The sequence below is a fragment of the Oncorhynchus nerka genome, linkage group LG25 (assembly GCF_034236695.1).
Source record: "Oncorhynchus nerka isolate Pitt River linkage group LG25, Oner_Uvic_2.0, whole genome shotgun sequence".
Taxonomy (NCBI): domain Eukaryota; kingdom Metazoa; phylum Chordata; class Actinopteri; order Salmoniformes; family Salmonidae; genus Oncorhynchus; species Oncorhynchus nerka.
This window is the reverse complement of record NC_088420.1, coordinates 53,938,073-53,951,038: the sequence shown is the minus strand read 5'-3', so window position 1 is coordinate 53,951,038 and position 12,966 is coordinate 53,938,073. Positions and strand designations below refer to the sequence as shown.

At 42.7% G+C, this 12,966-nt stretch overlaps 1 protein-coding gene across 1 annotated transcript in view; it reads left to right on the top strand.

Moving 5' to 3' along the window:
• Positions 1-4,848: 4,848 nt before the first annotated feature.
• The window catches only part of LOC115109678 (cytoskeleton-associated protein 5-A-like), a 42,072-nt gene continuing 33,954 nt past the window's right edge, over positions 4,849-12,966 (top strand). Inside the window, 8 exon segments of the mRNA XM_029634891.2 lie at positions 4,849-4,945; positions 7,078-7,165; positions 9,159-9,352; positions 10,601-10,658; positions 10,660-10,808; positions 10,926-11,097; positions 11,379-11,511; positions 12,306-12,406. Coding sequence (XP_029490751.2) covers positions 7,109-7,165; positions 9,159-9,352; positions 10,601-10,658; positions 10,660-10,808; positions 10,926-11,097; positions 11,379-11,511; positions 12,306-12,406 — 864 coding nt within the window. The 5' untranslated portion in view covers positions 4,849-4,945; positions 7,078-7,108.

The following is a 12,966-nucleotide window of genomic DNA, read 5'->3' as shown; positions in this document are numbered from 1 at the left end:
ACACGTATGTAATCATGTAGTAACCAAAAAAGTGTGAAATAAATCCAAATATATTTTAAATTTGAGATTCTTCAAAGTAGTCACTCTTTGCCTTGATAACACCTTTGCACACTCTTGGCATTCTTTCAACCAGCTTCATAAGGTAGTCAGCTGGAATGCATTTCAATTAACAGGTGTGCCTTCTTAAAAGTTAATGTGTGGAATTTCTTTCCTTCTTAATAATTCATTTGAGCCAATCAGTTCTGTTGTGACAAGATACAGTAGGGGTGGTATACAGATGATAGCCCTATTTGGTAAAAGACCAAGTCCATATTGTGGCAAGAACAGCTCAAATAATCAAAGAAAAACGACAGTCCATCATTACTTTAAGACATGAAGGTCAGTCAATGCGGGAAATTCCAAGAACTTTGAAAGTTGCTTCAAGTGCAGTCGAAAAAAACATCAAGCGCTATGATGAAACTGGCTCTCATGAGGACCTCCACAGGAGTTACCTCTGCTGCAGAGGATAAGTTCATTCGTGTTAACTGCACCTCAGAAATTGCAGCCCAAATAAATGCTTCACAGATTTAAAGTAACAGACGCATCTGCTAAACACGTGTATGTAACCAATAAAATGTTATTGATTTGATCTCAACATCAACTGTTCAGAGGAGACTGCGTGAATCGGGCCTTCATGGTCAAATTGCTGCAAAGAAACCACTACTAAAGGACACCAATAAGAAGAAGAGACTTGCTTGGCCCAAGAAACACGAGCAATGGACATTAGACTGGTAGAAATCTGTCCCTTGGTATGATGAGTACATATTTGAGATTTTTTGTTCCAACCGCTGGGTCTTTGTGAGACGCAGAGTCGGTGAACAGATGATCTCTGCATGTTTGGTTCCCACACTGTCAGTGATTTATTTAGAATCCAAGGCCCACTTAACCAGCATGGCTACCACAGAATTCTACAGCGACCATCTGGTTTGCGCTTAGTGGGACAATCATTTGTTTTTCAACAGGACAATGACCTCTAGGCTTGTAAGGGCTATTTGACCAAGAAGGAGAGTGATGGAGTGCTGCATCAGATAACCTGGCCTCCACAATCACCCAACCTCAACCCAATTGAGATGGTTTTGAATGAGTTGGACTGCAAAGTGAAGGAAAAGCAGCAAACAAGTGCTCAGCATATCTGGGAACTCCTTCAAGATGGTTTGAAAAGCATTCTAGGTGGCTACCTCATGAAACTGGTGGAGAGAATGCCAAGAGTGTGCAAAGCTGTCATCAAGGCAAAGGGTGGCTACTTTGAAGAGTGTAAAATATAAAATATATATTTAGATTTGTTTAACACTTTTTTGATTACTACATGATTCCATATGTGTTATATAATACTTTTGATGTATTCACTATTATTCTACAATATAGAAAATAGAAAAAATCAAGAAAAACCCTTGAATGAGTAGGTGTGTCCAAACTTTTGACTGGTACTGTACATATATTACATTTTACAAGGCAATCGATCTTTCTTCGGGGCATCCAACTACCTCCCTTGGCTCCAGTGTGCCTGAAAACCCTGAACTTGATGAGTACAGTATGCTGTTTCCACTAATTAATCCATTCATTTGGTTCTGTTGTTCTGACAACATGCAACATTTATTATATTCCATGTATTTAATGGAATATATATACAATGAGGCAAGATCAGAAGATGAAAGCAAGGTAAGCCATTGTCCTGTCATGGACATCATTGTCCTCTCCATGTTTTCATTGATACATACGCCAATATGCAAGTACACAAACTAAAATTTGATGTTACAAGTTTACAGCATATTATTACTGTGTATACCATAGGAATATATTCTAGTCTATGCTGTATAAATAAATCAGTGGAATCCTCAACTTTATGTACTGTAATGCTTTCTACATTTAAATTCATTTGTCACAGAATTCTACAAGAACTCAGAATGTCATCATCATTTAACATTTACATTTAAGTCATTTAGCAGACGCTCTTATCCAGAGCGACTTACAAATTGGTGCATTCACCTTATGACATCCAGTGGAACAGTAGTGCATCTAAATCTTTTAAGGGGGGTGAGAGGGATTACTTTATCCTATCCTAGGTATTCCTTAAAGAGGTGGGGTTTCAGGTGTCTCCGGAAGGTGGTGATTGACTCCGCTGTCCTGGCGTCGTGAGGGAGTTTGTTCCACCATTGGGGGGCCAGAGCAGCGAACAGTTTTGACTGGGCTGAGCGGGAACTGTACTTCCTCAGTGATAGGGAGGCGAGCAGGCCAGAGGTGGATGAACGCAGTGCCCTTGTTTGGGTGTAGGGCCTGATCAGAGCCTGGAGGTACTGAGGTGCCGTTCCCCTCACAGCTCCGTAGGCAAGCACCATGGTCTTGTAGCGGATGCGAGCTTCAACTGGAAGCCAGTGGAGAGAGCGGAGGAGCGGGGTGACGTGAGAGAACTTGGGAAGGTTGAACACCAGACGGGCTGCGGCGTTCTGGATGAGTTGTAGGGTTTAATGGCACAGGCAGGGAGCCCAGCCAACAGCGAGTTGCAGTAATCCAGACGGGAGATGACAAGTGCCTGGATTAGGACCTGCGCCGCTTCCTGTGTGAGGCAGGGTCGTACTCTGCGGATGTTGTAGAGCATGAACCTACAGGAACGGGCCACCGCCTTGATGTTAGTTGAGAACGACAGGGTGTTGTCCAGGATCACGCCAAGGTTCTTAGCGCTCTGGGAGGAGGACACAATGGAGTTGTCAACCGTGATGGCGAGATCATGGAACGGGCAGTCCTTCCCCGGGAGGAAGAGCAGCTCCGTCTTGCCGAGGTTCAGCTTGAGGTGGTGATCCGTCATCCACACTGATATGTCTGCCAGACATGCAGAGATGCGATTCGCCACCTGGTCATCAGAAGGGGGAAAGGAGAAGATTAATTGTGTGTCGTCTGCATAGCAATGATAGGAGAGACCATGTGAGGTTATGACAGAGCCAAGTGACTTGGTGTATAGCGAGAATAGGAGAGGGCCTAGAACAGAGCCCTGGGGACACCAGTGGTGAGAGCACGTGGTGTGGAGACGGATTCTCGCCACGCCACCTGGTAGGAGCGACCTGTCAGGTAGGACGCAATCCAAGCGTGGGCCGCGCCGGAGATGCCCAACTCGGAGAGGGTGGAGAGGAGGATCTGATGGTTCACAGTATCGAAGGCGGCCGATAGGTCTAGAAGGATGAGAGCAGAGGAGAGAGAGTTAGCTTTAGCAGTGCGGAGCGCCTCCGTGATACAGAGAAGAGCAGTCTCAGTTGAATGACTAGTCTTGAAACCTGACTGATTTGGATCAAGAAGGTCATTCTGAGAGAGATAGCGGGAGAGCTGGCCAAGGACGGCACGTTCAAGAGTTTTGGAGAGAAAAGAAAGAAGGGATACTGGTCTGTAGTTGTTGACATCGGAGGGATCGAGTGTAGGTTTTTTCAGAAGGGGTGCAACTCTCGCTCTCTTGAAGACGGAAGGGACGTAGCCAGCGGTCAGGGATGAGTTGATGAGCGAGGTGAGGGAGAAGGTCTCCGGAAATGGTCTGGAGAAGAGAGGAGGGGATAGGGTCAAGCGGGCAGGTTGTTGGGCGGCCGGCCGTCACAAGACGCGAGATTTCATCTGGAGAGAGAGGGGAGAAAGAGGTCAGAGCACAGGGTAGGGCAGTGTGAGCAGAACCAGCGGTGTCGTTTGACTTAGTAAACGAGGATCGGATGTCGTCGACCTTCTTTTCAAAATGGTTGACGAAGTCATCTGCAGAGAGGGAGGAGGGGGGAGGGGGAGGAGGATTCAGGAGGGAGGAGAAGGTTGCAAAGAGCTTCCTAGGGTTAGAGGCAGATGCTTGGAATTTAGAGTGGTAGAAAGTGGCTTTAGCAGCAGAGAGAGCTGGAAATAGCATAATCACTAGAATATTACTCCCTGCACACCACTGGAAATTACTTCAACCTAAAGTGTGATGGTGCAAGGTATCTGACTGTTATTCAATGTGTAAATGTTTTTATTGTATCTGTCCCTAGTCAAATACATTAAAGGGATACTATTTTGGTAATGAAGCCCTTTATCTACTTCCCCAGAGTCAGATGAATTTGTGGTACTGTACCATTTTAGGTTCAGTTTGAAGGAAGTTGCTAACTAGAGTTAGCGTAATTGATAACTAGCGTTAGCGCAATGTCTGGAGGTCTATGGTAACTGCTAGCATGCATTTCCAAAGGCATGAAGTATCCCTTTAACACGAATAGAATAAATAGTGTAGGCCAACCAGGTCAAACAATAATCCAAATTGTGAAGACAAGGCAGTATGTCCTGTGTCAGGTATAGCCCCAGAAAGAGGGCATCATGTGCCAAAGATTAAGGCTGGAGCAAGCCAGGGCAAGCAACAGGAGGCAGGCAGAGAAAAGGAAGGAAGGGGCAGGGGAGGACTGGAGACAGTAGAGCACCAAGCTGACCTCAGGGCAGGTAGGGACAGTAAGGGGAAACACTGGCGATGAAATAGACAGAAGAGAGTTGAGACCATGCTCATGCTGACTCTATAACTTTACAATTTCAGGGCTCACACAAGTTTTCATTCCATATGCCATGTGCAGATATTGGCGTTTGCCATATTGGCAATACAATATGTATTGTTGAGGTCTAAAAGTCAATATATTTTGATTGACACTTACCTAGGGGGACTGCTTAATTTAATGTTTGGGCATAATGTTAGCAGTGTGGTTAATGTTAGGGTTGAGGTTAGAGTTAAGATTTGAACGAAGAGAATTGTAGAAAAAGGCGGGGTTTAGCCATTTGTGGCTGTGGTACGTTACTCTAGTTATGACCCTCCCTCTGGTTCCCCGCCCTTGGAGGCGTTTTCAAAGCTTGGACTGGAGAAAGTAATGATCGAATATCGGCTCCATCAAAATAGATAACACCATTTTGCCTAACAGAAAGACCACAGGTAATTTTTAAAAAGCCACTATTCATTGTTCTGCTTCTTAGCTAGCTAATGAAAGGAGAGTTCGCGCTTTGATGTTCACTCAGACAGACCTCATTCATTTCGCTCACTGCTGCGTTGTCTGGGCCTGGCTGTGGTGGAGATGAAATAGCTGTTTTTTTTTAAATGTCAGGTAACGTTAGACATATCTTATTTTGTACACCTGCCAGCTTAATGCAATGTCGTAACTTCTATATTTGCTCCACGTTACACCGGTTGGTGAGAAAGCATCGTTGTAAATAGTTAACGTGGTTGTTGGGTGTTGGTGGTGTTGACAGGTCCAGCTAGCAGTTACTAGCTAACGTTACGGTTACTAGCCACGTTAGCTTGACGCTGTCCGCTGCCGCTTGCAACGGCATCAGTTTTAGCAAGCTGACTGCGTTGACGTATAAGACGTGTGCCACACATTTGTATCGTTATTTGATTCCAACCAAATCTAGTTTCATAACAAACAGTTTTTTTTCTCTCGAAATATTAGCGCGCTAACTAGTTGCGAGCGGGGCTCTGCCAGAAATGTTCATCATATTACTGTAACTAGCAACCTAACGTTAGGTTGTAATGTAGCTCGCTAGTTCATTCTGCCCAGCCAAGATACTGAACTCGTCCCAGCCAGTCACACATACGTTTGAAGTTGTATTCGGTCGTATGTACAGGATACAACGACATTCGTACTTGCATGCTCCCTTCCGACAATGCAACAACAATCAAATATAATACAATATAACAATAGGAACAAGTGAATGGAAGTAGAATAAACATTTTAGTATAATACAGGAAGGCACCATTTGTAGTACAATATTTAAGCTAACGCTAGACATGTATCGACGAAAGGGGGGAATTGGGGGCCAAGTATTTACATTGTGTGGGTGTGTGCTAAGGTGTGGGGAGTCGGTGCAGATGGTCAGTCCAGCAGCTTGATGGCTTGTAGATATAAACTGTCTCTGAGCCTGTTGGTATCAGACCTCATGCTCAGATGCGTCTGCCAGACGGTAAGGGAGTGGACTGGGGTGTGGGGTCCTTTTGATTATGCTGCAGGACTTCTTCAGGCACCGTTTCAAGTAGCTGTTCTGGATGGGTGGGAACACAGCCCCCGGTAATGTACTTGATGTAGTTTGCCAGAGTCTGTTGCCATGCTTTTTGGCAAATCTTTACATATCGCTCAGCTATTTGCAAGTAGTTAATTTGCCTAGCTAGATAGATGGGATAGCTAACATGTTGAGGAATACCGTTACATATGACATGATAGTGGTACCCGTAAATGTCATTTCTGAATGCTGTTTACCCGAACGTGCATTGGTCAATATGAAATCTGACGGGCATTAGGAGGGAATGACATGCTTGTCGGTTCAAATAGAGCTGTAGCACCTAGTACGGCCGTTTTTAACTACTTAACTAGCTGGCTATATTGTAACGGCAAGTTTTGCCTTCAGTTCTCCACCCGCAGTGCATTCGACAAGCTAATTGTTTAACTGAATTATGTCGGCACTCTCCACACACGTTATTGCTGCAGGCCAGAGCATTTCACACTGATGCTTTTGTGAGTGCCATGTTGTTATCTAAATTCACTATTGGAATGATCTTCTCAATCTTTTGATGCATGCATAGTAGGTTATGTGTTTTGGATGAAAGGAAGTGAAATACACATTTAATTTAATCGGAAATGTACAGTGCCTTCATAAAGTATTCACACCCCTTGACTTTTTCCACATTTTGTTCTTACAGCCTGAGCTTAAAATTGAGATTTTGTCACTGGTCTACACACAATAGACCATATGTTTTTCGACATTTTTACAAATGAAAAGCTGAACTGTCTTAAGTATTCAACCCCTTTGTTATGGCAAGCCTAAATAAGTTCAGGAGTAAAAATGTGCTTTACAAATCACATAAGTTGCACGGACTCACTCAGTGTGCAGTAATATTTGAATTCGGGCTTTTAACAACAAAATGTGGAATAAGTCAAGGGGTATGACTACTTCCTGAAGGCATTGTATGTTATGACTGCACTATTGACATACCATCACTCATTCCAACTGGATGTTCTGAGAATGGATAGCAAAACTGGTGACTCCCACTTTGTTTTGATATTGTTGTTACAGTTGAATTTGTAAGGTGAAAACAGAGGTCATCATGGGTGATGACAGTGAGTGGATGAAGTTGCCCATCGACCAGAAGTGTGAACACAAGGTGATTACCCCTTACACACACACACACACACACACACTGAAGACAAACCTGACTTTCCACAGTGTTGAATCCTTGCTGGATGTGTTTCAGCAGCTGTGGTTTTGTTTCAGAAAATGCACACCCTGAACTCGCTTTATAAGCCAGTGTTTTCCATTAGTGCCAGCCGTCGGCTAATCAGCCGGTTACGGACTCCTTTTCAGCCGGTTACCTTTTCCACTTCCTATTAACAAGGCTACTTTTCATTTAAAAGTTTAAATTGGCTAGTCCCTCGGGCCCTCTCCCGCTAGAATGAATGACATGCAGTTTCTAGCAATCTATTGATAGGATAGGCGCCTATTATACACAACGCGAGCGACGACGGAAGCGCCGTCTGTCCCATCCCCGGTATAATTTGTGTGCGCTGTGGTTGGTTGCAGTTGAATTTCTTTACATGGAGCAGGGAGAGCGCATGATGCTCGTGGGTTTGTACATCCCATGTCATGTAAGTTGTAACAGTGAGTCGAAATCCACTTAGCCTAATTATTATTTTCTGCGACAATGTATTTTCTTTCGCGTCTTTCACATAGCCAGCGACGCAGAGTCGTGACGCATAAGCTATTTACTGTGCTTTATTGGACAACTGAAAAGCAAGTGTTGACTTGTTATAAAAGGTGTCGAACCGACTGAATAAAGTCGATGTCCTATATCCCTTTGCCATTCATAAATCATGCAGCGTGGTTATGTACATGGTATCGCATCGGGACAAGTAAACCAAAGGTTTTCCTTTCCTAGGATGTCCGGGCTTGCCAGACAGTGAAGTGAGTGACTCTGGTCTCATCAGTCAGTGTAGCCTATCGCATAGGTGAGAGCCATTCGTTTGGCTCCCTAATTTGCATGGGGACCGGTAGGCCAAGGTTTGTTTGATGATTATCTGCAGATAAATAATGAAAACATTAGATGAAGAATCATCACTGCAGGAACAATAGGTTGTGGAGAGCCTCATTCTGGTCCAAATATGATCATTAGGTCCCTTACGGAATCTGGGCTTTAAAACGGAATTCAACAATGTAACGAATGTATTGATGTTTTTAGCATAATTTTTTTTGTGCGTATGAAACATGTTGAGTTTTTTTATTTTGTGTTGAGTATAATACTTAAGACTGACGTAAAGCCGTTGATGTTTTCCATTGAATCCTTTTCATTTATTTTTCAAGATAATGTGGGCTATTTACTTAATTTTTCTATTCTATTAAAATACATAATTTGAAAAAGAAACGTGGCAATGCATATTTTGCAGTAAAACGAAATAAGACTTTAATCTCGAATACAGGTTAAATGAAATGTTTCATATTCTTATACTTAGAAAATAGCCCTTATCATATAAACCTAGACAAAATCCAGAGCTACTACCAATACACTGAATTCATACATTTTCAGTCATTTAAATTGTCATGTCTTTCTACACAATACATTTTTCCAATCTGGGAGGTAAACTCGATAAAGTAGCCAATTCAATCATTTCGCACTACTGGCCCGGGGGTGCCTGGCTGGCAAATGTTTCTCTTTGGTGGCTACTCTGTGTACTTGTGAAAAACACTGGTAAGCTCATTTTAAGGAGCAGCTTTTCTTGAACACTGTTTCCCCCACAAAAACAGCTCATTTGGACTATGTTTCCCACAGCAAAGAGCTAGACTGAAGACTGCTCAATGGATTTTCCAAAAGGATAGCCTAACATGCAGTGAAGCTTATGATTTAAAGTTTCCGATCCCTGTCTTCAGTCTCTCTCAAATGATTTACACTCACTGACTGCTTCAATCACAATGGAGGATATGCTAAGCCAAACAACTGCCCTCTGTACTTAACATCAAAATAAGGCCCATTATACATTTTGTTTCTTACTCTGGCTGTACAACTAGAATCTGGGTCACATCAAATCCCTTAGTTATGAACTAAAATGAACCTTGACTCCCTCTCATCACAAGGCTCACTATTCTCCTGCTTCATCCCAACCAAGGTATGGAAAGCCAGACTAAATGGCTATGAAGAAGCCCTGAAGCTCTTCAAGAGGATAGAGGACGAGAAGAGCCCAGAATGGGGCAAATACCTGGGCCTGCTTAAGAAGTTTGTGACAGACTCAAACGCAGTGGCCCAGCTTAAGGGCCTTGAGGCAGCACTTGCCTACGTCGAGAATGCTCATGTGGCTGGCAAGTAAGTATTAGACCTAGATCGCATCTGACGACACAAACTGAACTTTGTAAATACAAGAAGATGTAATAGAAACTCATTGCCTAGATCTTCAGGCTAGTTGAAAATAAGTCATGAAAAGGCCTAACTCATAGCCTTGGTTAACAGGTTAGGTGAATGCATACAATTATAATACAAGAGACTCATTGTAATTAGATGGATTAATACATCTACATCTCCCAATGAAAGCTTTGTCTGTTTTAAGTGCTGCTCTCTGTGTGAAACTGGGCTAGTTGTGGAAGCTCCAGTGAGCTGCAACGCCGTCAGGATACATTTTAAGCCTGCCTGATATTTATTTATGGAGAGAGCCAGTCTGACATCAGAGCTGTATATCGTGTGCAGCCTATCAAGGAAGGATTACACTATTGAATGACTAGTAGGGACTTTGAGTCTATCTCAGAGTTGACACTTCAAGATTCCACCCGGATGATGTCTACTATGTGGTGATTAGTCTAGGTTGATATTTACATATTGTACAAGATATCAAAGCCTAACCTATATTTGAAGTCAAACAAAAAGCTTTTTTTTGGACGTGTGTGAACATGCTGGAATTAGAATGCCCGGTAGTGAATGAGAGAAGACGGCCGCGAGCATCAATGGCGTTATGCGTTTCAAATTGGAAAGCAAGTCTATTTTCCTCGTGTCTATCCGAAGCAATGCTGGTAAAGTGAGCGGATAAAAAGCTAGAAAATAGACTGTTTGTGCATTGTCATGTCTGTAGTTGTGACATGTATAGTTAAAACGCGTCTATTTAGTGTTTGTGTAGCTGCCAGTGCCAATAATACATATTTGAAAACAATAACTTTATGCCTCTGCCTTTGTTGATTTCGAGCACAGGCATATAGCCTACGCCTGGGGAACTCCGTTCAAGAGAGAATACTGTTATGTGGAAAGAACGAGACTAGCGAAATTCTTTATAAACGGCTAGGTTGTATTAGCTATAACTCTCCTCGCGTTTGTGAGCTAACATAACAGAAGGCAGGTACAGTGGCTCCCGTAGGACATATAAGGTGAGTCAAAAGGAACACGCAACAATAATTCTTAAGGGCTACGTAGCAAACATATCATTCAACTGTTTATTATGGACTCTTAATGACAATTAAGTTGGTATACGCTACGCAGTGTCTGTGAATTGATCATCTACTCTCGCACGGAAAGTTTGACGGTGTCTTTCTGTGTGGTTTCGGCTTAAGTGTTTTGCATGTGTTCCAGAACATCAGGAGAGGTGGTGTCGGGAGTGGTCAGTAAAGTGTTCAACCAGCCTAAAGCTCAGGGCCAAAGAGCTGGGCTCAGACATCTGCCTCATGTACATGGAGATTGAGAGGGCTGAGGTGGTTCAGGACGAGCTCATCAAAGGCCTCGATAACAAAAACCCCAAGATTGTTGTCACCTGTATTGAAACTTTAAGGAAAGCACTTAGGTGAGTTTTTCTACTTCATAGTTTTCCTAAAGATTTCTCCAACCAATTAATTCAGCCACTTTTTTTTACCATAGGGCTAAATCCTGAAATGTAGCACTTTTTTTTTCTCATTTCCAGTGAGTTTGGCCCCAAAATTATTACTCTGAAGCCAGTGGTGAAAGTTTTGCCCAAACAGTTTGAGTCGCGAGAAAAGGCAGTTCGAGATGAGGCCAAACTACTAGCAGTAGAGATCTATAAATGGATCCGGGATGCTCTTCGACCTCCTCTCCAGGGCATCAACTCTGTTCAGGTGAGATGAGGCTTCTGAAAACGTTGATACAGAGGCTCTTTCTCAGTTCATCTTTCCTTGATTTCTTACATCCTTCTCAAAACACATAGGATAAGTAGGTCTGAGAGGAGGGACTTTGGACCGTCTTCAATAATAGGATTGATGCATGGAATCTTCAAAAGACCAATTGAGATGCAGCCAGAGTTTGCTTATGCTCATATGCAACATGGGTCTCCGTAAATGCTGGAACGTCTGATGAATGGGATGTCTAACAGCGGTCTTTCCTCTTCTTTCTTTCACAGTTGAAGGAACTGGAGGAAGAGTGGGTGAAGCTGCCGACTGCAGCCCCCAAACAGAGCCGCTTCCTCCGCTCACAGCAGGCCCTCAAGGCCAAGTTTGAACAGCAGCAGGCAGCTGGAGGAGACGAGGCAGATGGTATACTTTATCGGATTTAGCCTATAGTTTTGAAGTTCACATTTTAAGGCACTTTTACTTATTTTTTTCCCCCCTAGCCTGGATGGCAGTCTTTGCGCTGTCTTATGGAACTCCTTAAGGAGTTGTTGACGAGATAGCGCCAACAGATCTGTGACTAGGCTTCTCCTCAGCAGCTTAATTCCATTTGTGAAACAATTGATCTTCGTCAATGGCTTTTTTTGAGAGAGAATTTGCGCAACGCTTTATGTCTTTGTGGAAGATGTATGTAAATGTGCCATGTTATCTTGTTGATGGAAACTGGCCTTGTGAAAAACCTTTACTGAAGCGTCGTCAAGCATACAGTACCAGTCAAAAGTTTGGACACAAGGATTTTTCTACATTCTAGAATAACGGTGAAGACATCAAAACTATGAAATAACACACATGGAATCATGTAGTAACCAAAAAAGTGTTACCTTGTCGCAACACAAAGGGATTAGCTCAAACGCATTAGGAGGGAAATAAATTCCACAAATGAACTTTTAAGAAGGCACACCTGTTAGTTGAAATGCATTCCAGGTGACTACCTCATGAAGCTGGTTATGTTATTTCATAGTTTTGATGTCTTCACTAATATTCTACAATGTAGAAAATAGTCAAAATAAAGAAAAACCATTGAATGAGTAGGTGTGTCCAAACGTTTGACTGGTACTGTATAGTCTTGTATTTTTTCTATAATCATGTTGATGATGAGATGGGTAGGCCGGCCTACATTATCAAATTGAATGTCTAACACTGTAAACTCTCTCTTTCAGGAGATAAGGATGATGAACCTGCACCTCAGGTAGACCCTTACGAGCTGCTGGAAGCAGTGGAGATCCTCTCGAAACTACCTAAAGACTTCTACGACAACATTGTACGTTTGGGCACCACTGTTTCACCTGTTGCCTCTACTTGGGACGCTTGCGTCCCAACTAGAGCTCTGGAAATGCAAATGCGCTACGCTAAATGCTAATAGTATTAGTTAAAACCCAAAAGTTCATTAAAATACACATGCAGGGTATCAAATTAAAGCTACACTCGTTGTGAATCCAGGCAACAAGTCAGATTTTTAAAATGCTTTTCGGCGACAGCATGAGAAGCTATTATCTGATAGCATGCACCAATACACTACAACAGAAAAGCACAGCAGGGGACGTAAACAAAATAATTAGCATTTCGGCGTTACACAAACCGCACAATAAAATAGAAAACAGTCATTACCTTTCACCATCTTCTTTGTTGGCACTCCTAGATGTCCCATAAACACTATTGGGTCTTTATTTCGATTAAATCGGGCCATATAAAGCCAAGATATCGTTATATGTAGACTGTGTGATAAATGAAAAAAACCGCGATTTCACAACGTAACGTCATTTTTTAAAATTCAAAAAGTAGACAAACTTTCACAAAACACTTCGAAATACGTTTGTAATG